The sequence below is a fragment of the Telmatherina bonti genome, assembly GCF_933228915.1.
Source record: "Telmatherina bonti genome assembly, chromosome: 22".
Lineage (NCBI taxonomy): Eukaryota > Metazoa > Chordata > Actinopteri > Atheriniformes > Telmatherinidae > Telmatherina > Telmatherina bonti.
In genome coordinates this window covers 25,613,937-25,641,766 of record NC_136631.1, presented here as the reverse complement: position 1 = coordinate 25,641,766, position 27,830 = coordinate 25,613,937, and the positions used below count along the sequence as shown (strand labels likewise).

At 39.8% G+C, this 27,830-nt stretch overlaps 3 protein-coding genes across 6 annotated transcripts in view; 1 reads left to right on the top strand and 2 right to left on the bottom strand.

Moving 5' to 3' along the window:
- map4k5 (mitogen-activated protein kinase kinase kinase kinase 5) overlaps positions 1-1,225 on the bottom strand; it is a 31,852-nt gene extending 30,627 nt beyond the window's left edge. For all 4 annotated transcript variants that reach the window (XM_079262382.1, XM_079262383.1, XM_079262384.1 and 1 more), the window contains exons 1-2: positions 846-1,225; positions 211-452 (exon numbers count right to left, since the gene is read on the bottom strand). In XM_079262382.1, coding sequence (XP_079118508.1) covers positions 211-318 — 108 coding nt within the window. In that variant the 5' untranslated portion in view covers positions 319-452; positions 846-1,225. The remainder of the gene's footprint in view (positions 1-210; positions 453-845) is intronic.
- A 664-nt stretch (positions 1,226-1,889) lies between these two features.
- On the top strand, positions 1,890-12,314 carry atl1 (atlastin GTPase 1; the record flags this gene model as incomplete). Its single annotated transcript, XM_079261652.1, has 14 exons — positions 1,890-1,929; positions 3,278-3,528; positions 5,019-5,153; positions 5,944-6,048; positions 6,281-6,331; positions 7,369-7,425; positions 7,582-7,674; positions 7,813-7,951; positions 9,730-9,857; positions 9,992-10,048; positions 10,131-10,202; positions 10,297-10,728; positions 11,127-11,141; positions 12,204-12,314. 14 exons carry the CDS (start codon positions 1,890-1,892, stop codon positions 12,312-12,314), a joined length of 1,686 nt encoding a protein of 561 aa, XP_079117778.1.
- Positions 12,315-18,411: 6,097 nt separating this feature from the next.
- On the bottom strand, positions 18,412-27,316 carry sav1 (salvador family WW domain containing protein 1). Its single transcript, XM_079262624.1, has 5 exons — positions 27,027-27,316; positions 25,292-25,777; positions 21,426-21,696; positions 21,127-21,282; positions 18,412-19,745 (listed from the first exon to the last, which is right to left on the bottom strand). Exons 1-5 carry the CDS (start codon positions 27,118-27,120, stop codon positions 19,532-19,534), a joined length of 1,221 nt encoding a protein of 406 aa, XP_079118750.1. The 5' UTR covers positions 27,121-27,316; the 3' UTR covers positions 18,412-19,531.
- Positions 27,317-27,830: the final 514 nt, after the last annotated feature.

Genomic DNA, 27,830 nt, shown 5'->3' with positions numbered 1-27,830 from the left:
ACTCTTGTCAATATACTTTATAATAAAGATATTTCTAAACTATCACTGCAGAACTTTGTAGCCATTTGGAAACTACTGCCAAATGTGGTTGCCACATGTTAGCATGACTTACAAAACAAACAACACAGGGTTTATGGCCGATTAGTCATTGTAATTCATGCCACATCCAGCTATAACTACACACTGTGGGAACCAACAGCTTCACTGTACCTTGTATACGTCTCCATATGTGCCGCTTCCCACCCTCTGAATGAGCTCAAAGTCATGCTGGGGGTTCTTCCTCTGAATTTCACCGCTTGGCCGGGGAAAGATGTCCATGATGGCTTGAACCTGAGGGATCCTTTACATTTAGTTGGCTTGGTTAAACGTGGTGAAGTGGGGTTGATCACGTTGGTGTGTTGAATTTTAACCGATCAATGGTACTCAAAGGGCCCCTCTCCTAGCCCCATGTCCTAAAACAAGAGACAGAAAGTCAAGATGAAAATGTTAAGACAAAGATTTGGTTACATCAATCTCTTTCAGCGTTTTCCTGTTTTGTCAGGTTACAAAACAAAACGCGCTGCAGCTTTTTACACTGATATCTCTCACTTTTAAACTTTCTTACTCAAGTTATTTTCAATGATAACTTATGTTTCTTCGGGTTGCTTAGACGTAACGCCACGTAAATTCCAGTAACTACTGAGTAACCTTAGCATGAACACTGTGGTCAATCCAGAAAATAGCCATGAACACTGTGGTCATTCCAGAAAATAGCCAGAGCCAACCAGGGGCTTAGCGTAATGCTAATGCTAACAGGCAAATGTGAACTTAACTCCGTGTCTGGCTGTAACTTAAACTCCACTTACCTCCCAAAACACAAACACGGCAAATATACACGTTTTGCATTTTAAGATGGTCTCCAAGCCTTTTACTTTGCGTTAGCGTCGAATAATGGTAGAAAAAGAAAAACGGTGCTTCTTTGTTATCGAGGAAACAGTAGTAAACTTCAGAGAGCTGCTGCTCGCTCCACAGACGCTACGTTCAACTGCAAACCGCGGAGAGATTTCAGGATTAAGTTTTTCCCTTTGACATGTCATGTCCCTCTTTTGACAGATTTAGAGAAGCGTTAGATTCGCATTTAGGATTTGAACGCCAAACTACATTAATAATAGATTAATCTTAATTTTTTTAAAAGAAAAAAAAAGATGAGGCTCCCATAAAAAGCAACTGTGAGCTGCTAATCTCGGGTTTCGTCACTGTGGCAGCATGCGTTGAAGTGTGCATCGGAAGATCTGGTATTCAATCAGAAGAATTAGCCATTGTTGAAACGTTTAGTCCTATAATATAATGTGTTTATAATAGAATATATATATTTGTTTAAAATAGAATATAAAATTTAATTAATTAAATTTACTTTTGTGTGTTCTATATTGCACTGTCTTAGCTTGATTAGGATTTCTTAAACTGCACATTTGGAATATGTGATTGATTCAAGCAAAGCTTACATTTTCACGTAATGTTCTTGAAGGCAGCACACACGCCAAACTACATGTACGTGCCGCCACCTACCGGGAAAAGCTGAAACTGCATGTCAATTATTTTTTATAAATTTTGATTAGTATTTGTTCGTATTTTATATATTTTTTAATCTTAAACAACTTCTATTTTTTTCAAGTTTTTATTTCAAGCTTCAGCAACTTAGAACAACAGAACAAGAACAACGAAGAACAACAACATAACATCGCCCTCTAGCGGTTTACACGATTACCACATCACGGTGGGAATAAAAGCTCCATCATCCTCCAGCATCGGTGTGGCGGAGACAGGGCATCCTCCCAGCTCCCGAGACTCATGACTACCGACTAGGGTCGCTCATCCACGTAATAATAGAGGGCTAAAAGGATAGTATTATGGCGAAACATCGTCCAGAAAGAGACAGCTGGGGTGAGTGTACGTACATTTCATATCTCACTGCCACTGACGCACATATATTTTTTTCATTCTGTCGAGCGGAAGGTGTTGTCAAACCCGTCAATTAAATGTTTATGTTGCACTCTTAATTATAGACTTGTTTTCGTATGGATGTGGTTGTAATCAGCGTTTGATTATTTTGATACTGTGGTATCAAACGCTGTTGATAAGGATAAACACACCGTGTTGCAGTTTCCATCTGCAGGATTTTCGGTCAACCAGGCATAAGCAAACACATCTTTTTCACCATGTCTTGCCATTTAATACTTAGAGCGCTTCCATTGCTGGATATGCTGGAAAACGCAAAATCAGCCTATGATTTTAATGTGTTTGATATTGTGAGCCTTCTTTTGATGCTCCATTGTGCCTTTGGCTTGAAATTATGCAATACTGCATCAGTAAATAGCCTGTCATCATCTCCATAATCATAATCTTTTCACAAATCACTATTGCTATAACTCTTACATGATTAGGATGAAAACCAGCAATCTGTTCAATTTTGCAAAACTCTTTAAATTTTGGCCTGGAAGGGAGTGGAAAAGGCCTGAATTACTGTGTTAGAAGTGAAGGAAAAGGGATTACAAGCTGCTTTTTGTCATTAGATAGTTTATCTGGTCTGACCCACTTTGAGTAGCTCCTAGCATCTTGTACTGTTTTAAGGGCAAGGGCAATAACAGATCAGGTTAACCAGGCAGGCTGATGTTGGGCCCAGGGTGAGGCCTCTGCAGGAAAAACAGAAAAGAAGAAAGCAAAAAGCAAATAGACAGTCCTTCTCAAGCCTAAAAGGAAACCTTGGCTGATTACTCCTTTAATTATTCACTGTGTATTCATGGTGCATTCATTCATTGCACATCCTGTATTAGTCATTCATCACGGCCTTAAATTTGTTTGTTACTCCTTAATCTGTTGCATTAGCTTCATGAGAGCAACACTCAGTTCTGGAAATCCACATGCAAATCAACACAGCCACTTAGAGTTGAGTGAGGATATGTGTGAGAGCTAAAATGCATTATATCTTTGCATCAGGTCAGCCATGCAACTCAAGTGCTTCACAACAGCAAAGATCTGAAAGACACTGAGTCACTGTGTGGAAAGCTCTGGATTCACAAAATCTCATTTGATACCAACAGATGGGATGGGTTAAATGGCCTGATTTATTATAATTACTAACAATATTACAGGCATTGTTATTGATCTGGCGCAAACAGATGGATTTATATCTCCTGCTTCCACGCTTCATATACTGAAGTTTGGGTTGCTTTCAGTTTCAGTGGAGTATTGCGTTCTTACATTTTTAAAATCATCCTGCGTCTGATTCATCGTTCAGGGTCCCTCGGTGATAAAAATGTCTATGACTGGAGCTCAGAGGAAGAGGAGTCAGACGGACGAGCCCGGCCCGTCCAGGTGCTGCTGGTTAAAGACGACCACTCTTTTGAGCTGGACGAGGCGGCACTGAGCCGCATTCTGCTGGCTGAGGAGGTCAGAGACCGGGAAGTGGTGGCCATCTCCGTAGCAGGGGCTTTCCGCAAGGGCAAGTCTTTCCTGATGGACTTCATGCTGCGTTACATGTACAACCATGTAAGTCTTTGCATCCATTCACCAATGGAGTTAATGAAACTGAGTAAAAATGAGGCATCCTTTTCAAATTCTAAAGCCCTACATATTGGGGCGTTAAAAACAAAAATCACCTGGTTTTATATGAAGTGGAAACACATTTAGAGAAACAACAACACTTGCCACAGTAAAATGTTTGATAAAACCACAATTAGCAGAAATAATATGACGATTACTTTTGGTACAATATTTATTCAATCTTTGGAATCGCTATAGAGGAATTTCTGCCACTTGTCTTTACGCCGTTGCTTTCATTTATTTAGATTTGCAGGTATTTGTACTGTAAATACACACACCTTTCTTAAATGTACAGTTTGTAAGAACTGTTGGCATCTAGTGGTGAAGATGGCCATAGCATTGATTTGAAATGCCAAGTTGTGACTAGGTGGTAGCCATCCGTGGCTAATATCTTCCAGATATAAACGTTTTCATGTGTGGATCAGGTGGAGCAATGTATATCTTTACTCTCTTCTTCTGTTTGCATTTTAAAACTTTTTTTGTTTATCCCAAATGTTGCTCTAGCACCCATCAAAACAAAGTTTTGAGGCTCAGAGGGTTCTCACTTTACAGTCACACACAGTTGTTTGTCCCTTCAGAGGCACCGTAGTAAAAATGATGGCACAAACATGGCAGCTGCTGCATATGTGGACCCACTGAGAGTAGATTTAAACAGCTCGTTCTACTGGAATAAAAGCTTAAAGTTATTTTAATGAGGAGATTCATTAAAAGAGACATCGATTAAAACATACTTTTTAATAGCATATTTTCCCTTCATTGACCTTTGATCATGCTACACACGACTCCTTTAAGGTTTCTCAACATTTCAGTCAGATTAATGTCTGAATTTTGAATGAACCTTTGAAGCACCTCTTTTTTTTTTTTTCTTATTAAATTTTCATCAGTTTTAGTGTAGATCTGTGTTGCGTTTGGGATCATTTTCCAGTTGCATGACCCAGTATAAGTTTGTCAGATGCTTACTTTAACCCTTGAAAACAAGCTGTTCATGGCCAGTCTTCTTCTACTTGTTATGTCATGAACTCCAACATTTATCCTGCTAACTGAGGCAACTCCACGGAGGATTGCACAGCCACACCTTTGCTCTGGAGTCTGCACATGGAGAATGTTTTTCCCTGTAAAATGATCGACTCCAGCTTGGTTGGAAATGGCCTGTTTGACGGGCAGCAACTGTTACAAGATCATTGCGTAATATGTCACATGTTCTTTGTATGAGACTGAACAAGTTGTTTTTTCCCTTCAATTATGTGCCAATACATTGATCATGGTATAAATTCCTTCTCACTTATCTGCGGGTTTACCTTGATGTTTCTCTCTCTTCTCTATATTAATATTCTTTACAGTCATTTATGCATTTCAGCTGCTTCTGGTATTTTTTCTAAAAGTAGCTGAAATAATAATCAGAGAGGCTAACTTACCCAATAAATGTTGATGTTCAGGCGTCGGACAAGTGGCTTGGAGATGCAGACGAGCCTCTGACCGGCTTCTCCTGGAGGGGGGGCTCGGAAAGGGAGACAACTGGGATCCAGATCTGGAGCGAGGTCTTTCTGGTAGACAAACCAGATGGAAGAAAGGTGAGACTTATTTCCCTGCAGCTGAATACTCTCAAAAATAGAGGTACAAGATAAGGACATTTCTGTACCTATAGGTACATTTTAAAGAAATGTTCTCTCAAAAGTACAATACTGGTCTTTAAGAGACCAGAAGCACACCTTCAGAGTACGAAAAAGGGTTCAAAGTGACATAAAGTACAAATTTGTACCATTTCGACCATAAGGGCACCTGCAGCATTGAAAGATGTAATGTTAATGGCTGTAATGTTACAAACTAGAGCAGAGTTGAGTGATGACAGTAGTACTACTTAACAGTCATTTACTACACCAGACAATGAAGGTCAGATGCTGCAAACTAAGTGTATGTCTGGTCAGTACTTTGAGTTTTTGAAGATTATTTCTAGATTAAAGATAAGATAATATTGCAAAGTGGAATGGACCAGGCCTAATGCTGTGAAAAACATAAAAAACATAACTTGATAAGGTGAGGTTGAACTTGATAAGGTACAAAAATAGACCAGAACCGAAGGGTACAGAAATGTCTCTCAAAAGAGTACACCCCCAGCGACAAGCATTCGTACCTTTTTAGGTACAAGCTGGTACCTCTAGTTTTAAGTGTGTAGAGAACAGAGGGTTTCAACTATTTCTCCCAAAATATTCTAACAACATGTTTTGTTACTTTAAACTCATTTGGGTTCCTTTTGCCTTCAGTTCAAACACACATGCAGCATTTATTCAACATAACAGAGCCATTTGAGACATGCAAAGTCCTGCATTGCAGCTCAGTGTCTCCATCGGTCTTATTACACAGGTTGCTGTATTGCTAATGGACACACAAGGCACGTTTGACAGCCAGTCAACGCTGAGGGATTCAGCCACTGTGTTCGCTCTGAGCACCATGATAAGCTCCATGCAGGTACACACACCTCAACTCGTCTTCGTGTTGACAAGATCATGAAAGGTCATGTTTACGTATCGTCACTGGTTTGCAGTTCTAAAGATGTCTTTCCCGCATGTCCTTCACTTTGACCCAGATCAGAATATTTCAGCTTGTCCTTCTGTCTGTCCTCATATACCCACATAAATAACAAATCGACCTGCAAATGTTTTCATCAACTGAAAGTAAACAAATGAATAAACTTTTTCAGGTTTACAATATCTCACAGAATGTACAAGAGGACGATCTTCAGCACTTGCAGGTAAAAAAACTTTTGACATCTGTTGAAAATGAGACATATATTTCAATTTAGCTGATAACAGAGACATAAATCATGTTACATTTAACAATATTATGTAAATATGAGTTATTTTTGGTCAACATTAGGTCGGAAAAATATACTTGGCTTGAAAAATACACAAGCCACAGTTTTAAAACAGTTGTTTACTGCTATAAATTGTCTGCTATAAACTGAATTGTTTGTAAAATTGCTGGATTTTTAGCATTTTTCCAGAGCAAGTAAAGGAATAAGTCTGGATTTGTGGACTAAAGAAAAAAAACAAAACTTTTTTCTTTGTGGTACCTCCTCTATTTTTCCAGAGCTTGAATTATTTGAGGTTTTGTTGTCAATAACAACAAAATATCCTTCATAATTCAGTTTCCTGCTTTGTGAAGCAGTGAAAAGAGGGTGAAGCGTCATGGACCTCATAAACCTTGTTTTATTTTTTAAGATATCTCTAATAAATTAACTAAATTTCCAATTTGATTTGGAGCTGAACTGTTTGCTGCTCAGCATGACACACAGCTGATTTGTCGTTTCCTGAAGAACAGCTGGATCTCTGTTCTCTTTACCACGATCCATTAACATGTTGAAAATAACCTGAGCATCAAAGGACACCTGTGCACTTAGTTTCTACCTGACATCAAACCAATATTACCAGCATTTATTGATTTTCATCTGTATGTTTAAATGGACAAAAGCTCCAGACATATTCCACAGTCAACCTGTATGGTTCCCTTTTTACAAACTTCCCATTTTCTTTGTACTGGTTTCTAATTTTAGATACACACAACTTGGAACAACCAATATTTTCCCATATTTTGTATTTTTATTGCCTAAGCTGTGTTTTCTATCAATCAGCCAATTGCAACAGCTTATTAGTCTGCAGTCTCTCTTTAAACAGCAGATCAATTTGAATATTATCTGTTTAGTTCTTTACAAACAAAGAGTTGGGATTCAATCATTTTAGCCAAGGGCCTGAAGTTACACTGTTGCTGATTTAATCTTGTTTCTTTCAGCTTTTTACCGAGTATGGCAGACTAGCAATGGAGGAGACTTTCCTCAAACCATTCCAGGTACAGGTTTATATTCCCTTAATGGATGTCAACAATATTCTGACTGATTCAAACTGTGTTGCAACTGTGGAAACTTGTTAAAAACGTCACATTGTAGTTCAGTAAGTGATTTAGACATCAGTTCAGAAGAAAATGGTGGTTTGTTTTCTCTCCAAGTCCATGATATTCCTGGTTCGAGACTGGAGTTTTCCATACGAGTTTCCTTACGGACAAGAAGGAGGCATGAAGTTCCTGGAGAAGCGACTGAAGGTCAGTCTTAGCAGATGTTACTGAGGCTGAATCGCCACCACATCAGTTCCCTCTGCAGCTGAGAACAACTTAACCGAATCAACACTAAAAACCTGAAACTCTTGTGTGTGTGTGTGTGTGTGTGTGTGTTTGATGCAGATTTCTGAGAACCAACACGAGGAGCTGCAGAACGTGCGGAAACACATCCACTCCTGCTTCACCAACATCTCCTGCTTCCTGATGCCTCATCCTGGCCTCAAAGTGGCCACCAACCCACACTTTGATGGAAGAATTAAAGGTATTTTCTCAGCAGCTGTTTGTCCTTGTTTGTAGTGTGAGTCTGCTTGTGTGTGTCTTCATGGCAGGAGCTACATGCGCTTTTAGATTGGTTTTTTTTGTTTGTTTTGTTTTGTGCGACCAGTTTGCGACGCTTTGTACTTTTAACTAATTCTGTATGCTGTTTTATTTTTCCGTGGTTTCTGTTTTTCTGTTTATTGCGATCAGTGCTTCCCACTCTGTTTCTGTTCTGCACATTATTTGGACGTGATCTTTTGGGACGTTGCTGGATTTCTTCTCGGGCGGTACTTTCTGTTTGTTGCTTATTAAGTCATTTAAGTTTATATTAGTTTTTATGTGTCTGCATCCTGGTGAGTTAACCGTTTAAGGCCTGACCTATGAAAAAAGTCCAATGTTTCGAATATGAGGACTTTAACAAAATGTAACAAAAAAGTTTACGATATTTTTGAGGGATATTTACCATTTATTACCATGTGATGGGTTTGACATGTGACATGTCAAACCCATCATAGTGTATCTGCTATGAGGCAGAAGACAAGTATCAGATTGGGTTCAACAGGATGTTAAGTAACGTTTTTAGCATAAAGATGCAAAAACGTCTCAGAAACTGTATGTATTGAATATATCATGCTGGGCTCTAAAGGGCTACATCATATGTTTTAATTGCCACATTGTTTGTGTGTGTGTGTGTGTGTGTGTGTGTGTGTGTGCGTATTAGCAGTAACCACAGTAGAAATGGTGTTACGTACTTTTGCATGTGATTATTTCTGTGTCTCATTTTGTTTGGGCAGAGTTTGGGTCCATAGCTGTCAAAATACAGTTATTAAACCCTACAAAATGGACTAGAAAGCACATAGACTGGAAAGGTTTGATCAAATTACAGGTTTTTATTGTGCTAAATAAAACCTTATGGAATAGTTTCTACTGTTATGACTGTAAATCACTGATAGTGTGTCAAGCAGTCGGTCCAGTCCTGACTGTAAATAAAGCTGCTCTTTGCATTAACAGCCATGGACCTTTGTAAAGACATTTATGACCATCAAATAATTAATTTTTTGTTATTTTATTGTTCCTTAACAATACCCCAAGCATGTTGATGTGTTTACTGATTGATTCAGAGGATTTCTGTAATTCAGATGGATCATATAGAGGGACCGTGTTTGTTTTTTCTTTTCTCTAAATAAGAAATCAAGTTTATTTTAATGCAGAATTCTTCCTTTTCAGTCAGATTTCTGTACATTGTAAAAGCTAATTGTTGTTTTCCCTTTGCTACAGCTTGACATATCAGCAAAGAAAAGATCTACTTTGAACATAGCTTGCAAAATGTTCATTGATCAGATGCTTTGTGTCATTTAGAAAGATTTTTTTTTTTTTTTTTTTAAAAAAAGCTTTTTTCTCTCACTTTTAACTTCAAAATTTGGTCTTCACATGAAGGTCATCATGATGCTGCCTTCTAATCCACTCAGAATAGCTTCTTTTTATTAAAAAAAAAAAAAAAAAAAAAAAAGGGACACATACAATTTTTTTCCCATTGTTTTTGTCATATTCATACAAAGTAATTAATTAAGCATTAATATAGTTGTAAAAATGTTTAAAGTGTCATAGTTTGCAACATTTATTCCACTATAAAGACTAGATGTCTCACCAGCTGGTATATTTAAGGAACAAAATAAGCAACCAAACACAAATTTCTTGAAGTTTATAATTATAAATGAAAGTTTAGCATCTAAACCTGTTAAAAGGTGCCTGCTGGTTTTCATCATTCTCTTTGATTTCTAGAAATTGATGGTGAGTTCATTAACAACCTGAAGATTCTGGTTCCCTGGCTCCTCAGTCCTCGAAACATCGATGTAAAGGAGATTAACGGAAGTAAAATCACCTGCAGAGGCCTGCTGGAGTACTTTAAGGTCAGAATGAAGAGCCATACTCATGCACAGCAGACACCACTGATGTTAAAGGAGCTTTGAGGAGCATGGTTGTTTAAAGCTGGACGTTTCTGCAAATACAGCTTGTTTATACACTCCACTGCTTTGTGTTTCAGGCATACATCAAAATTTATCAAGGTGAAGAGCTTCCACATCCAAAGTCAATGCTGCAGGTATGTTTTTCAGCCATTTTTGTTGCTGTGTTACAGTTACAGTATTACTTTGTGTCTCTTACGTCACTGTGCTTCTACTCAGGCTACAGCAGAGGCCAATAATTTAGCAGCCGTTGCAGCTGCGAAGGATTTGTACAACAAAAAAATGGAGGAGGTTGGTATCAAAAAGAGACTTTCTTGGTTAATCCAGAGTAGTCCCATTTTTTTGTTTAGTACTTCTACATCGACTAGCATTTCTCTGTTCTCAGGTCTGTGGAGGCGATCGGCCCTTCCTGGCCCCCAGCGAGCTGCAGGCTCGACACAGCCTCATCCGGGAGGAGGCATTGCAGCTGTTCCGCGGCGTGAAGAAGATGGGAGGCGAGGAGTTCAGCCGCCGCTACCTGCAGCAGTTGGAGGGAGAAATCGACGAGGTGTTTGTCCAGTACATCAAGCACAATGACTCCAAGAACATTTTCCACGCTGCCCGCACGCCGGCCACGCTGTTCGTGGTCATCTTTGTCATGTACGTGGCAGCGGGGATCACAGGCTTTGTGGGCGTGGACATCATTGCCAGCTTGTGTAACATGATCCTGGGTCTGGCTCTGATCACTCTCTGCACCTGGGCCTACATCCGGTACTCCGGGGAATACAGAGAACTCGGCGCTGTTATCGACCAGGTGGCTGGTGCCCTTTGGGACCAGGTAAAGAAATCCACACGCTCTTGGCAACAGATGCTCTTGGCATCAGTATAGACAGAAATTATATCTGTAATAATAATGGCTCAATTGTGGTTATTTTGATAGTAAATTCAGCAGCTAAAGAAAATAGAGACAAATGCATCAACAACATCAGGCTACAGCTTTCTAACTCAGCTGAATTACTATATTTTAACCACTAGGTGGCAGCAACTCATTTAGGATTTTTTACACAAAACTCCCAAAAACTCAAACCCAGCTTAGCAACATTCATTTATTCATTCATTTTCTATAACGCTTAGTCATTACAAGTCATTATTATTCGATAGGTTTATTATGTTGTATGTTATACATGTATATGTACTCACTTTGTCTGTACTCATTTCTTTCTCATGCCTCTGCAGGGGAGTACAAATGAGGTAAGTGTGATTATCTGGAAATGCAGAGAGAGTGACAGCATCACTGTTTATATTTAAAATAATTATAATAATGAAATTTCTATCGCAGAAAGTCTGGTCACTAGTTTTATTCTGCTAGAGATTTATATTCACAGATGCGCTCATCTCCTAAAGATGCTCTCATTGAGACAGATCAGATTTGGAGTTGGAGCAGTTTGACCAAAGCTTGTGTGTTTTATATCAGGTTACTTCTGTTCTGTACTTGAATAAACTGCCCAAAAAAAAAAGAAAAAAAAAAGATCATTTTTCAGCCTAGTCACAAACATACAGAGATTTCTTCAGATTCTTAGAACTTTTTCCTTGCATTTTCCACAGATGATGAAGTCTAAACTTTAGTTTAAAAATGTTATGCTAGAAATATTTAACCATTTTCACACATATTTGCACTTATGGAGAGCCCCTCCAAGGTTTCACATCTGACTCAGCCTCTCTTTTTAAATCCATTAACATTAGTGACGTGCTGCTGATTAATAAACCATGAGATGTTTCTTCAATTTGATTTCCTTTTCTTTTTGCATAACTATTTTTCAAGCTCTTCTTATCTCCTGATTTCAACAATCTTAGTAAAATTTTGCTATCATACCATTCAAATTCCCCAAATTTAGTGTTATGAAAAGAAAGTAAGAGAAAGTTATATTGTCAAATATTCACATTATATTCTGTATAAGAGGATGTTTTACACATTCACATAGATTAAAAAGTAAAAAACAAACAAACATATCATTGCAGTTTTACAGCTAAACTGTCATTTGTCTCTTAAAGAAAGGATTTTATATTTTTTTCTTTCTTCCACCTTGCATCATCTTTCATCTAAGTAGATTATTTTGCCCATATAGAGGTTATGACTCATAATTTTACTAGAAATTAGACATGTAATGAAAACTGGATGATCATTGCTGTCATTGTTATCTAAGTCTTTATGCGTGTGCATCTAATAAAACTGCTTTTGGACTTATTTTACCTCAGAAAGATTTCCAGTATACCTGAATCTTAAATATCTTCGTTCCCCTCTTGTCTCCACAGGCTCTCCACAAGCTGTATAATGTAGCAGCCAATCACAGGCACCTGTACCACCACGCTTTCCCTGGGCCTCAGGTGGACGAAGCTGCTGAGGAGCGCGACAAGAAGGACTGACCAGATAAAGACAGAACACGGCAGAGACTTCCCCGGGATGGACATGGAAAAGGAAGAGGAGGAACATCCTCGTCCATCAGACACTTTTATTCTGTTTTCGGCTGGTGCTGCCCTCCAGCACAGTCACTAATTTAATCCTTATAGCAGACTGTATAACGTACATGCATAGGTAATGCCAGAGCATCTTCTCGGTGGATGCCTGCCATCGAGAGTCAGATGCAAAGTTTCATCGTCTTTTCACTCTTTGTCCATGAGCACATGTGCACAGATTCCCCGAGGCACTCTGCTGGAGGACATTTCTGAATATCCCACTTTCGGTCAGCTCTTTATTTCATATCTGACAAGTTTTTCAACCATTTGTTGCTGGCAACTCTTTTCAAAAGTATAGCCAAATCTGTGAAATCCCCATTTGTGGTGATCGTTTTGTTCTTTGAAGTTTTGTGCTGTTTATTAAGGACATTATGTATGATCTGCGAACGCCAAAACATGTACTGTGTGTTAAATAATGAAGCAGCATCATCAGCATGGTTAATGTTCGTCATCTTTAAGCTCGAAAATCAGGTACACTTTATAAAAAAAATAATTGTTTTAATGGTTGTGACAAAGTGGTATTGTGCCATAACATGTAAAGTAATTTCACATCAACCGCAGCCTGGCTGCACGCACTCAGCAGCACATTTATTAGTTGTATGCAGTGTTTGGAGGTACTTTTAGTGGAGTTCTGGATCAGGGAGTAGGCTGCGCGCTGACATTTGTGCCAGTATAACAGCCCTGGAAAGACAAAAGCAGAGTTACATCAGTTCAAAGTTTACGCAACATGTTGGCGTTAAGTTCCACTTTTTAGTCTGCTTGCAAGTTTGTAATAATGCAACATCCCTGCAGTCCTTTATACATGTGTTTGGCCTTTCAGATTGACGGGGAAAGAGTGTGTTTAGGTGCTATTGTGACACAGAGGTGGCGGTCGAAGCCATTGTTGTTTTTCCTCACTGAATGTTCCAGCAGATCCGAGGAATGTAGCTGTTCTGCGGCCACCGAGGAATCAAAGCTAGATGCTGCAGGGCGTGTCCACAGGCCTGCTTTGGGACGGGATCTTCATTCCACATCCCTTTCATCATCTTCACACATGTAACTAAATCATCTGTTCACATCTGTTGCATGGCAACAGAGGAACAACAGCCTTTGCATTTGTAAACAAAACAGCTAGTAATGACGACAGGGCTATTTGATGTTTGGATACTCAGTAGACTGCGTTACATTTGTAGAACTGTGGTTGTTTTTGCTCTGCAAGATGTCGGCATTACATACGGAGCTACAGTCTTTTTTTTTTTTAGAGCATTTTTAGTGAGTTTATGGTGAGGTTTGACCTCAAGGGTTAAAGATTTAAAAGCACTGCAGCAGAGTGGCTTCTCTAGTCTTCCACAGTGTGTAATCAGCATCAATGAGGCTTTCACACAAACCACTTTAGTCCAGTTCACGACTCGGTGTTTAAAGTCGTTTCTTTGGGGATTGTTTTGGATTTTTTTGTCCATTCATAAGTCAGTAGAATAGTTGTTTACACTGTGGAGCAAATTTTTGCTTATAAAAACAGAGAAAAATGAGCTTACTTTGACAAGTCTTCATCAACATCCTCTTTAGGTTATTGTTAGGTTAAAGCGTCATAGTGAGCTCATCCACGTCACTCTGCTTAGTTTCAACACACACACTTCTAAATTACAGTCATGGAAAAATAAAGATGGACCAAATTATTGACATTGATGTTGGGGTTTCTTTGTTTGTTTGTCAATATTATAAATATATATATATATATATATATATATATATATATATATATATATATATATATATATATATATATATAAATATATATATATATATATAAATAATACACCTAGTAGTACAGTGTTCCAACATACGCAAACGGCAGCTGCTATCGCAGTTAGAGATTGAGGAGAGACAACACACTAATGCTGCAAGGGGGACCACTGGGGGGGAAAGGTATGGGGGGATAACAACTCCCCCATTGAGACTGGGTACCAAGCCCCAGAGATAGAGATAAGTGAGGGAATAATCAGCCTCAGAGACAGCATCATAGCTAAGATGATAGTGTGCTACCCCGGCACCCACTGTCCAGAAGTAGTGATGTACTATCAGAAAGCCTTCTAACTGAGGTGAATGCAGGAATAAGTACAATCCCTACCACGACCATCACTGAAACCAATAAGATGTTATACAGTACAGCAACAGTGATCCTGGAGAAGCTTGGCCGATATATCATCAAGGGCAAGAAGGAGGCACCATAGAAGAGGAGATTAGAAACCAAGATCAAGGCAACTCGAAGGGAAGTTCAACTGTTAGAACTCCAGAAAAGCGCACAACCATGAAAAGGGTGCCAGGGAGGTACAGTCAGATGTCCATACCTGAGGCCCTGGAAACTGCCTAACAAAGACTCAAAGCAATTGCTGTGAGACTGAAGAGATACACAAGAGAAGTTGAAGCCAGAAGAATAAACTGGCTCTTCTCAAATAACCTAGCTAAAGTGTACTCCCAGCGGCAGGGTAATACCACACGAGCTGACCCACCAAAGCTGGAGACGGAACAATACTGGAAAGGCATATGGGAGAAGGAGGCATCACATAACAGTGAAGCACAGTGGTTAAATACCTCAGAGCAGACCACAGCTCGCTCCCTGAACAAGATCCAGTTACCATCATGGTGGCGGATATCCAGCACAGACTCCCAGGTATGAAGAACTGGTCAGCGTCTGGCCCTGATATGATCCATGCCTACTGGCTAAGGAGGCTGACTTCACTCCATGAACACCTGGCAGCACAAATGAACCTACTCCAGAGGGATGGGACTCACCCTTAATGGCTGACCAAGGGTCGAACATTCCTGATACTGAAAGACCCCCACAAGGGATCAGTCCCATCCAACAACCGGCCAATAACCTGCCTCTCCACGACATAGAAGCTCCTGTCAGGCATTATAGCGGCTAAGGTAAGTGGGCACATGGATCGATACATGGCGGAGACACAGAAAGGCATTGGTAAAGGAACCAGAGGAGCCAAACACCAGCTTCTGGTTGACAGAACAGTCACCCGAGACTGCAAATCCAGACAGACAAACCTGTGCACCGCCTGGATTGACTACCGGAAGGCCTACAACTCAGTGCCACACACATGGATCCTAGAATGTCTGAAGCCGTACAAGATCAACGGCAGCGTGAGGACCTTTGTTGCAAACTCAATGAGGCTGTGAAGACCACCCTGCAAGCCAACTTCAATCCAATTGCACAAATCTCCATCAAACGTGGTATATATCAAGGAGATGCCCTGTACTCGCTGCTGTTCTGTATAGGCCTGAACCCCCCTAGCTAAGTAATCAACAAAACTGGCTATGGATACCGACTCAGAAATGTGGCCACCATCAGCCACCTCCTGTACATGGATGACATCAAGCTGTACGCTAAGAGTGAGCGGGACATCGACTCACTGATCCACACCACCAGGATCTAAAGTAGGGACATCGGAATGTCATTCGGACTGGAGAAATGTGAGCGGATGATAACACCGAGAGGGAAGGTAATCCATATGGAGGGCATTGCACTCCCGGAGGGCAGGATAACAGATGTGGAGGAAAGCTACAAGTACCTGGGCATACCACAGGTGAATGGCAACCATGAAGAAGCCGCAATGAAAGCTGCCACAGCTAAATACCTGCAACGAGTGAGGCAAGTACTAAGAAGTCAGCTCAATGGCAAGAACAAGATCCGGGCAAATAACAGCTACACCCTGCCAGTGATCAGATACCCTGCTGGGATAATATGCTGGACAAAGGAGAAAGCTCAGACCACGGATGTCAAAACATGGAAGCTGCTCACCATGCATGGATGTTTCCACCCCAAGTTCAGTGTCCAGCAACTATACACTAAGCGCAAAGAAGGGGGGCTGGGGACTTGTGAGCATCAAGGCCACTATCCAAGATGAAACATCCAACCTACATCAGACTACATCAGGAAGAGTTCACCACGGTATTAAGCACATAGGGAATGTCTCAGTCAATTGAGTCTGGAGGAACACGAGAACCATCATGGGAGGAAAAGCCCCAACATGGGATGTACCACCGGCAGATCACCAAAGTGGCCGATATAAACAAGTCCTATAAATGGCTAGAGAGGCCTGGACTGAAGGAGGCACCAATCATGGCAGCACAGGAGCCGGCCCTGAGCACCAGAGAGACTGAGACCCAGATCTACCACACCAGGCAGGATCCCAGGTGCAGACTTTGCAAAGGAGCCCCTGAAACAATCCAGCACCTCCCAGCAGGGTGCAAGATACTAGCAAGCAAAGAATACATGAAGCACCATAACCAAGAAGGTGGTGTAGTGTACAGGAACATCTGTGCAGAATATGGACTGGAGACCCCTAAGCCCCAGTGGGAAACTCCCCCCAAGGTGGTGGAAAATGAGAGGGCTAAGATCCTCTGCGACTTCCAGATCTAGACAAATAAAATGATGGTGGCCAACCAACCAGACATAGTGATCATGGATAAGCAGCAGAGGAAAGCCGTAGTGATCGATGTATCCATCCCCAATGATGGAAACATAAGGAAAAAGGAGCATGAAAAACTGGGGAAGTACCAAAGCCTCAAAGAAGAACTGGAGAAGGTCTGGAGGGTGAAAGCAACAGTAGTACCCATAGTGATTGGAGCACTGGGGGCCGTGTCCCCCCCACACTAGAGAAGTGGCTCCAACTGATTCGATCCTTGGCTGGGGCAAGGTTTGGTCAGTGGCCTTTCTGTATGGAGTTTGCATGTTCTCCCCGTGTATGCGTGGGTTCTCTCCAGGTACTCCGGCTTCCTCCCACTATCCAAAAACATGGATGTTACTCTAAATTGCCCCTAGGAGTGAGTGTGAGCGTGAGTGGTTGTTTGTCTCTGCGTGGCCCTGCGATGGAGTGGTGAGCTGTCCAGGGTGTACCCTGCCTTTTGCCCAAAGTCAGCTGGGCTAGGCTCCAGCTTCCCCGCGACCCTGAATTGGATTAAGCGGTTTAGAAAATGAATGAATGAATATATATATATATATATATATATATATACACACACACACACTTTTTTAATATATAGATATACCTTTTGATATTTGAAAGGATATTGTTTATTCTTTGAAAAAAACTTGTTAATCATAAAACGTCATAAGTATGAAACTAATAAGAATGTAACCATTCATCTTTTTAAAATTAGATTTAAGTGGTGCCAACCTTAAAAAACAAAACATTTTTTAAAAAAAAGAAAAAAAAAAGATGTTATCATGACACCAGCAAAATTTTCTTGCAATTTCAATATTTCTTATTTATAAAAATAAAATATTCTAGTATTTATGTATAAAATTGCAATGTCATCATGAGGCCAAGAAAAATGTCATTATGGTTCCATTTTTATATGAGAAATAAAAACAATTAAAAAGGTTAAATCCTGCCAGATAAATAAATAATCCTATTTATAAAATCCAAATAATCCTGCCTATAAAAACTGATCTCTTCAATACGAAGCCTAAAAATGTTAACATTAGTTGTTTTTGTTTGTAAATTAAACAAATACTTTGTGCAAATTTTGACAAAAAACGTTGAAAAAAAGATAAAATTCATGTTAAAACTACAGCATATTGTAAAGTCATGAAAAACCCAATAACTGGCATGCAAACTTAAAGATTCATCCATCAACTAGGGATGTAACAATACATTGATCACGTGGTCACTTTTTTAAAAAGTATTTACATTATTTTAAACACACATGCTCAGGAATAAAAAAATTATTAATGACATAATTAAATTCTAGTTGCTTTTTGTGATTTTGATAGGAATGACTGTGTCCAGTAACCTGCAATATAGTTTCAATTAATCACTGGATCATTAATGCAATCAAACCTAGACTGTGACTGAATTTGAGATATCGTCTAATGCTATCCAACGCATGGAAAGTTTCCATAAATCAGTCAGATTCAGGTTGTAACTGCTTTCTAGAAAAAAAACGTTACAATTTAGGAATTCTTATGCAATAAATTCACAAGTTTTTCTTCACTGCAGACTTTATTGCTCATGTCTTATTTGCAATCCACATTATTTACAAACTGATGGCACGTTCTGACAAGCTGAGACCTTCCTGTGTTATTGGAGGTCTCAAAGAAGAAAATTATCCTACAAGTGAAAAACCGTGTCAAAAATGTTCCAGCCTTATCTCTTTTCCCATTAAATGGGCGATTTAGTGAAAATCAGTTTTTGTTGCATATTTTTAGACATCATCTTTCTTCACTAGGAAAACATTGGCATGTCTTAAGAAAAGCTAATATTGGCTGATCACTGATCAGTAGAATATGTTTATGTGAACCTATGTTTAGGTCAAATCAGAGCAGTAAATGAAAGCCAGGCGAGAAAAATCCACAAAGATGGAAAGAAGGAGAAGTTACATTGCACTTATTTGGCAAACTTGGTGTGAAGAAAAAAAAAAAATTCCAGTAGCTTATGTTTCATGAAACACACAATATTCTTCCTGACTTACAGTAATGCCAAAGTGAGCTGAAAGATGCTCAAACCACAGCATCAAATGTGATGCCTCATCTGTCTCAACGTCTTCAAACAAAGACGCGTTTTATAACAAAAATTAAATATCGGTTAAAGTTTTGGTGGATTGTCTTACAAAGTATACAGAATGTGATAAAAAAAACAACAACAATGCAAAATTTGTGTTATTATAAGAATATGGTTTTAGTTTATGATGGTAACAAAGCAAAACGGGGTTAAAAAAAAGTGTGTAACATAAACCTGCTGCTTCCTGCAGGAAAATGTGATGTAACTGATCTATATGGGAAATGAACAGATACTGGAAAACTGTTGCATTTCACTGGATTAAAAAGGCACAATCTCTGAATTTTTTCCCAAAAAATATCATAAGTAGGTTTTTCAGACGCTGTATCTCTTAGTGTTAGAACAGGAATCAGTGGTTGCTCTAGTGTTTTCTTTTTTTAAATACTCATTCATAATGTGAGAGTTTCATCCTCTCTGTCAATACAAATGACTTCCTGGTTGATATATTTGGATCAAGCAAAGGCACAGATGTGTTTGGTAAAGAGGCAATTAAGAGTCAATCATGATTTCAAAGGCAACCAAAGGGCCGCTCCCAAACCATGGAAACCTCAGAGACGTCCCTGCTACACGGACAAATCACATGTTCCCTATGAAGTTCTTGTTGGGCTGCTGGGTGTACCACTGCTGCCGCTGTTTGCGGGACTCCACCTCGGACAGCAGCGCCTGCCGGTAAGCCTCGTAGGATTTGACGATGTGTTCCAGCTCCTTCATGAAGAGCAGCTTCAGCATCCCCTGATACGTGTCCAAGTCCGCCAGCTGGAAGAGCTCCCATTTCAAGATGTGGTCGTACCTGATGTAAAAGAGGGAAAAGGCTGATTGTTGCCTAGATGATCTGTGGTCCTGATGAGTCAAGCTGATAAAAAGGGGTTAGTAACAATTTTTTAATCTACCACAGTTCCCATAAAAGATACAATCATTAAGTGATTAGCTTGATTTTTAACTAGAACTGACCTTGAGCTCAGTTATCAGGATCATTTCCAAAATATTCCCAGACCCCCCAAAGCCAAACGCTATTCAGTCCAATAACACATTCATGCAGATGTAGCTCGGTTTATGAATGAGTTCCTTTCCTACACCGCAGCGTAACCCGAAACTCGGTAAAGTCTAAATTACTATGTAAATATACACATATTATACATCGTATTAATGGAAAAACAGTACAGGTAATTAAAATAGACATTTCAATTAAAATAAAATAAATATACATGCACTGAGGCATCATCTCAGCCTCCGCATCATGCATCGCAAGGAACCCCTTGATTTCGAAACTTGCTCAATTTTTTTTTTTTAAAAACTTTTTATATATTTTTTTTTTTTAAAAAATTACAGTTTTATTTACATTTAGAAGCTATTCAATGAGCTTTGTAAAAGTTAAAACTACGTAAGTCGTTCTGAGTCGTCTTTAGGGTGTGCATTTGGAACGCATTCACAACATGATGCGCACTCTGGGGTGTATTTTGGAGCCGTTATGAGCCAAATTGGCTTTCCATAGACAGAAACCGCAAAAGATGTCAAACAATGTGTTTGGCAGCACATGAGTTAAGGGTCACAGGGGGAAACTGTAGCCTATCTCAGCCATCATCAGGTGAGAGGTAGGGTACACCCTGTACAGGTTGTCAGTCCATCACAGGGCTAACAGAGAAGGACAAACATGCTTATTCTTAAGGATATTTTAGAGTGATCAATTAATCTAGCCTTGATGTTTTTGGACGGTGGGCGAAAGCTAGAGTACTCAGGGATCCCAACGCCACGCATACGCAGAGAGAACACGCAAACTCCACATAGAAAGCCACTGTCTGAACCTCTCTCCTGCCAAGGCTCGAACCAGCGAGCTTCTTGGTGTGAGGCTGGAGAGCAAACCACTACGCCACCGTACAAAAAACAAAACAAAAAGACAAACAGTTCAAAACCTGATAAAAAAAAGGTGAAGCCTTGAATATCTGTGGGATCCATTCACACATATTTACCTATTAAGGAGTAATCAATGATTTAAGTCCCTTCATCTAAGTAACTTTTACAAAAGTTGATCATTAAACCACTTTTATTCTCTGTGATCTGCTTGATTTAAATTGTTGGTGGCTTTAGGTTAATACCTGAGACTGCTAATAAATCACCAGTTTAAAAGCATGGACTGATGCAAGTGTTCAAGGTGCTGCGAGCACTGTACTCACTTGACGGGTGCGCGGGCGTACACCTGCAGCCAGTCTGGGATCTCAGCTGTGTGATACGGGTTAGCTGGTACAAGTACTGGCTGGTTTCTCTCTGCGGCCCGCGGCTGATAAGTCACAGGAGGGGGAAGTGGTGGGGGCTGATCGTAGCGAGGAACGCTGGAATTAGAAGATGTTTTTATTCTCATCTGATTTTATTTTAGTCACGTAAATCCCAAAATAATGTGGTGAATAAAAGACAAAAACAAAAACAGCTTGTTTAAATAAAATATCTTCAATTATTAGATTAATGGCCTGCCTACCTGGGCGCACAGGGATGTCGATATTGTGCCCTCTTGTTGATGTGATCTACGTAGTAAACCCCAAACTCTGCCGACTCCACCTTCTCCCAGCCTGGAGGGAGACCTTCCCTCTCCAGAGGGTGGCTCCAGTGGGTAGTGTTGGTGTTGTGGTCAATGTAGTACTTCCTGCCACGGATGGTCCAGTCGACAGTCCAACCGGCCGGAAGGGGGAGGTCCTCCCCTGTTAGGCTGGAGAGGTTCCCCAGAGACTTGGCCTGTATTCGACCTATGCCTGAGCAAAACAAACATTTTTTTAAGGAACTGTGAGGAAGAGGAAGAGATGTCTGACCAAACATACAGCGGAGCAGCTGTCAGCTGAAAGTGCCTCTGAGGGGAAAAAAAAAAAAGAAATATTTTGAGAGATTTCTTAAAAAATAGCATGTGTGGGAAAGTTTCATTTAAAGACAGGAATGTACTGTGTTTAAAAGGTCAACCCAATGCAGCGACTGAATGTACAGCAATTAACAGCAGTACTTACAGGATGATTTATTTACAGTATGATTTATTTACGCTTTAAGAAAAGAAGCAACTCTGGACGTGGCTGCTTCATCACTTTGACTGCATGACTGTTGTGATGGAGCATCTCACTCTGATTGATAGTGTTTGTTGAATGGTAGGAAGTGGGAGTATTGTTACTTTTGGACAGGAAGCCTGAGATCTATGCTTGGTTGAGCAGGCGCGCACACGCACACACACGCACAGACGCTTTCACTTAAGAGAACAAACCCCGGACAGCAGAGCAGCTCATTCAACATGTCCTGTACTTGTATTGGCGAATAACGTCAGCGAGGAATGTTGAGCCAACAGCTGCATGGATGAGTTAGACTGACTGTGGAGTATCATGACTCAAAACGAACTCGGCTGTAGGGACCAAGGAAGGCTTGAAAATGAAGAATGTGAAGAGGATGAAGTATCTCGGCAAAATGGCGACAACAATCTGATAAATTCTGCACGAGAATGACAGCAATGGAGCTGGAGCTCTTTGCCAGCTGCCGAGTTGAAGGGATGGAATGTGCGAATGCTGCAGAGATATGTGCGCCTCCTCCTCTCCTTTCACCTCATCATCATCATCTTTACCCCACCTGCCTCTTTTTAATTTAAGAAACAAAAGTTCACGATTCTTACTCAATGCACTCTCATAAAAATACGGCCTAAGAATGATCTGGCGTGATTTTAACTTTGAGTGTGTTTGCAGGATAGTGTGCTGCTAAAAGAGCTTTTTCATCACCAGCGCACACGACTCGAATGATTTCATGGTTTTTTCACTGAATTCATTTAAGTTTTTTTTTTTGTAACCCCATGTCTTGTGCGTTTCCACTATGACAAAACATAGTTTGTACAAATGAATGTGACACTATGTAGCCTTCTACATATAAAATATGTGGTACTGACTTGTTTTGATGGCACACTTACATTCATTATTCACATTCCTGGAGCCATTGTTGCCCTGCAACATCCCAAGGCTGAGAAAATGCATTTCATATCTTCAGAGAGAAAACTCTGTTAAAATGTATTTGTGTGGGTTTAAGTGTGTCAGCTACTCCGCTACAGTCGATGGATTCTCCACAGCATCCAACCCAGGAAGTTTATCTGAGATGTAATAATGTAAAAAAAAATATTGTTACACATCTGTACATACTGTGTGCTTTTCTATTTGTGCCTTCCATCATGAGGATTTACTGCTTAGTTTCACCGCTTTGCTTGACCACCACAGCTTGCAGCGCACATAGACACAAATGACTGATTCAGTGTGTTTACAAACGATTATCACAAATAAAAGTTGATCGATTTCATGAGGTACTCTTATTATGATTAATAATAGTATGAAATAGAAAGTATCAATATAGATACACAATATTTAAGACTGGGATAACCGAGACATAGGAACAGAAATAGATTGCTCATTTGTCTATTTTCGTCTATCTCTTTCCCTCATCCTTTCTTTCTATTATCTCTTTTTTACGGTCTGGTCCAGCAGTTATAAGCTGAAATAACAGACTTATGAAATAAATAATAAAAATAAAGAATAAAGCTTAAGAACCAAGGGGAGCCCTATTATCCACAGGCTCCTCTTGGAAGAGAAAGTGTTCAACACAACACGGCAGCCAAACAGTCATTCTGCTGTCAAGATGCTGGACAGGACAAGTATATTAAAAAAAAAACAAAACAAAGAAAAGAAATAGAAATAGATTGCTTGGAATGCTTGAAATATCTGAGACAAATTATCTACAAGTCCAAGGCTAAAAGGTAACGGGTAATCTTATAACAGGGGTCTCCAACTCCGGTCCTGACCCAAATCAATGACTCATTAACAGACAGAAGAGACAAGATGTTGGAGAGCCTTTTCATTTTATCAAGTGTGTTGTAGCAGGGAAACACTAAAACCTGCAGGACTGAAGTTGGAGACCCCTGTCTCATAAGTTCTAGTCCCCTATAGGGCCATGTTTGTGGCTGAAATATCTCCTCAGACAAAATGCAGCTGAACTGGAGAAATTTGATTTGAAAGGGAAAATGGCTGCAGGTGAACTTGAGGGTTTTGTAGCTATAGGGGAATAACTTATACTGGTTATTTCCTAGAGTTGGAGAGCAAAACTTCTGATTCACTAATCGTGCCACCAAGGCTGCACAAAGATTACATCTAATAGTATATTATTACTGATGTATGTTAAGGAGAAGTGAGAGAAAATCTAAGAAAAACCGCTAACTGCTAAGATAGCAGATGCCTAAATAACACTGAGGTTCCTTTGCAAAATCGGTACTTCAGCAAAACATTGGCATGTGGGAGCTCATAATGAGCTGCTATACGATGCTGTTTGGTGTTGAAGCTGACACTCCTCTCTGCAGGACATATGTTACCTGCCAAGCAATCACACATTCATTCAGACTGACGAATTCATCTGTCACCACGCTCATATGTGCACTTAACCGGAGGCTAAAAGTTATAAAATGTGCATGTGAAGACACGTGTAAATGAGTAGCTGGATGGAATTCAGCAACTAGTTACTGTTAATACAAGCAAATAATATTCTCTTGTTCAGCATCTTGACAGTACAAATAAAAGACAGTTGTAATGTGAAAAATGCTCCTGAATCAGCCAGGTGGCTCCAACCAAATACCTCGGATCAAACTCAATGCAACACTGTAAAACGTAGCAACAAAGACAGCCGAACATGTGAGCAGTTCATGATGAAGACAAACAACTCGAGGCGGTCTGCAAATTGCTAGTTTGCAGGCAGAAAGATTTGGCAAACAGAGATTGAAAAAAAATGCAGAGCCTTTAATGCGCATTTAACTTTACTCTATGAAATGTGATAGGCCGGTCTCATGTAAAATCTACAGTGACAACAAAGCAGCCACAAGAAATAATATAAATAATAAAATTTTAAAAAAAAATCCCCTGACATTTCTAATCTATGGGAAATTATACACTTTCATCATACTGATGTTTACAAAGATTCAAATATTTAATTCCTCAAGAAAACTGAACTAAACGTGCTCTTTTAGACATGAAAAGCTGTGGATTGCATTCTTCACAGTGGTTTATGTGTGGTTGAAAACCCATCCAGAATACTCAAAACAGTAATCATATATCGGCACTGCCCTCGTCAGTTAAACTGCACATTTTCTCAAGACCCAGAGCTGAACTCCTTACAAACATTTTTGATAACTTTTTTTTTTTTTAAAAATAAATTGCAGATAAAATGGGAATTTGCTGAGTATAAATGAACATGTGAAGAAATACAAAAGCCTGTTTTAGCCCTAAAAAAAAGGACAAACGCCTAAATATGTACCTAAAAAAAGGGAGACGTAAACACATTTAAGTTTACCTGAAGGGGGTCGACTTGGAGCTGGGGGAGTGTGCTGGCGAGGAAGTCTTTGGAAGTTGTGCTCATTGTGATCATAGTATCTATAGTCCTCAGGAAAGCGTTCTGCGACCCTCCTGGGCTGGCGCTGCTGCTGGTGTTGCTGGTTGTCATAATAAGGTTCAGACGGGTAATAATACCGGGCACCGTCTCCGTTCTCGGACATGGGAATCACGTCTGTGAGGAAGGACTGTGACGAGCCTCGGTACTCATGGGACAAGTCTCCCAGACTGCGGGGCAGGTATGGAGGTGCTGACATACGGTGGCTCTCTCTGCGCGCCACCTCATGTGGGGGCCTCTGTACAGGTGTGCGGAGGACACTCTTGTTACGGGGCACCACAGAATCCCTGCTTGCTGCCACAGGGTAGGAAGAGGGCCCCATCTCTGGTGGGGGACCCTCTGTTCTTCTAGGAATAGTGGGTCCATGGCGGATGAATGACGGCATAAGATCTGCAACCAGGTGAATAAAGTGAGAATAAAAGTAAAAAAAAAACACATAACCATACAAATAAAACAGTGATTTTTTTTAAATTAATTTTTATCTTTGTCATTCAAAAGGCAATGCTTTCCAACTCATTGAAACATTAAATTTAGCTGAAAATGACAATACAGATGTGCAAACATAACCAAATATGACAGTAATTGTCCTATTACAGTAGTAATGGGATATAAAACAAAGACAACATAGAGGAACATAAGAGTCTTTCAATAGCAAATGTTACTCTGCTGAACATTTTTACTTGACTATTTCCTGAACTTACCAGTAAAAAAAAAAAAAAAAAAAAAGAATAAGTGACAAAGTTGGAACAAAATATGAAACTGAATCCCATTTCAATACTTTCTACGTTATCTTTGTACAATTTTCAACTGAATATAATGTTTTAAAGTACTACCCCCACTTTTTTATTATAGAGTTAATTTTTCTCTGGAAAACCTTGGACATTAGGCTTTAAATTACATTAGATACACTAAAACCTTGATTTTTTATATCTTAACTACTCCATATAGTTTCATTAACAGTGTTCAGGGTACTTATAAGAAATTACATCGCAGCTAAAAGAGGCTTTTTGACTATTAACTTACATCAGCAAGTCGGTTTTTATCGAAGCACATCATCAGTCTATAAATCAAACCGGGCTTTTTAACAAATAATATACGTGAATTTGTGGTAAAAGTGATAAAAAGTGATGAAACTTATTTTAGAAAGTTATTTTATGTACTTTCCACCAATAGAAATGGCTAGCATTTTGTTTTCACAACTACACGTATAGTGATTTGATAAGCATTTAGCATTAAACGACCACTGTAAAAGTGTAAAATGATTATACATTAACACACAGTGGTGTTGACAATCTTCCCATAAGTTCACTTTGCAATGCTTGCTTAAAGTAAATGTCTTTACGTTTTAAACTGCTTAACTTTGGCTAGCAGGCTAACTGATGCTAACTGGTTAGCTTCAGCTAGCGGGCTAACTGATGCTAACTGGTTCAGTTCAGCTAGCGGGCTAACTGACGCTAACCGGTTTACTTCAGCTAGCGGGCTAGCTAATGCTAACTGGTTAGCTTCAGTTAGCGGGCTAGCTAATGCTAACTGGTTACCTTCAGCTTGCGGGCTAACAGATGCTAACTGGTTAGCTTCACTTAGCGGGCTAACTGATGCTAACTGGAGCTAGCCTGGACAGACAACTTGTTGCGCTTACTTCTGAGAAGCGGCGACGTTTCTTTCTTCACATATTTCCCGTGTACCTCGGCAGGTTTGGACGCTTCGTTTTTACTTTTCTTTCTCGAGAGCATAACTCAAAGCTCGGAAACGTCAACAACACGGTGCTGGAAAGTCATGGTACGATCCACCGACTCTGCTACCATCCCGGTGAGTTAGCGACGGGCGGAAAGTTAACATTTTCTGCTCTCTGTTAGCCAGCAGCAGTTAGCCAGCTAACTGGAGCCACTGGGAGCGACTGTGCAGCTGCAGAGGTCCAGTCGCACCGCTGGTCCTCCCAACAGGGACTGGTTGGTGGTTACTGTACAGTCCTCTTCTGCCAACTCGCCCTCTGCAGGATAGTTAGAAACAAGCCCTGCTGATGTTGACATCTTATCAACCTGTTCTAACTCTAAACTAACTTAAAAATAATTGCACATCAAACTAAATTGGTCATTTCTAATCTAAACATTAGAATTTATTGAACTAAATACATAAATGGGCAGAATGAAAAACCAAAAGCCAAAACTATGTGACAAAATACCTGCATTAAAATATACCAATGACCTTTATCAGGCTACAAAACAGCCCACAACTGAATTACAACAGATTAACATAAAATATGCATATGTTAATTATATTAGAGAATTGTGAACTTTCACCACAAAATGAGGTCAAAATGTATCATCCAATGACAGATTGATGCCACACCAAACAGAATCCATTATTTTTTATTTACACCTGTAACACACAAACACATTACCCTGCTTACAATTTAGTGCTCACTTACCAGCAGTTAGACAAG

What these genes read in the sequence shown, in the direction of transcription:
- sav1 (XM_079262624.1), bottom strand. Translation starts at nt 27,120, where the DNA reads ATGCTCTCGAGAAAGAAAAGTAAAAACGAAGCGTCCAAACCTGCCGAG. An exon ending in AACGTCGCCGCTTCTCAGAA is followed by an intron (nt 25,778 to 27,026) that starts GTAAGCGCAACA and finishes ACCTGGTTGCAG; the next exon opens with ATCTTATGCCGTCATTCATC. An exon ending in CGACATCCCTGTGCGCCCAG is followed by an intron (nt 21,283 to 21,425) that starts GTAGGCAGGCCA and finishes TTCTAATTCCAG; the next exon opens with CGTTCCTCGCTACGATCAGC.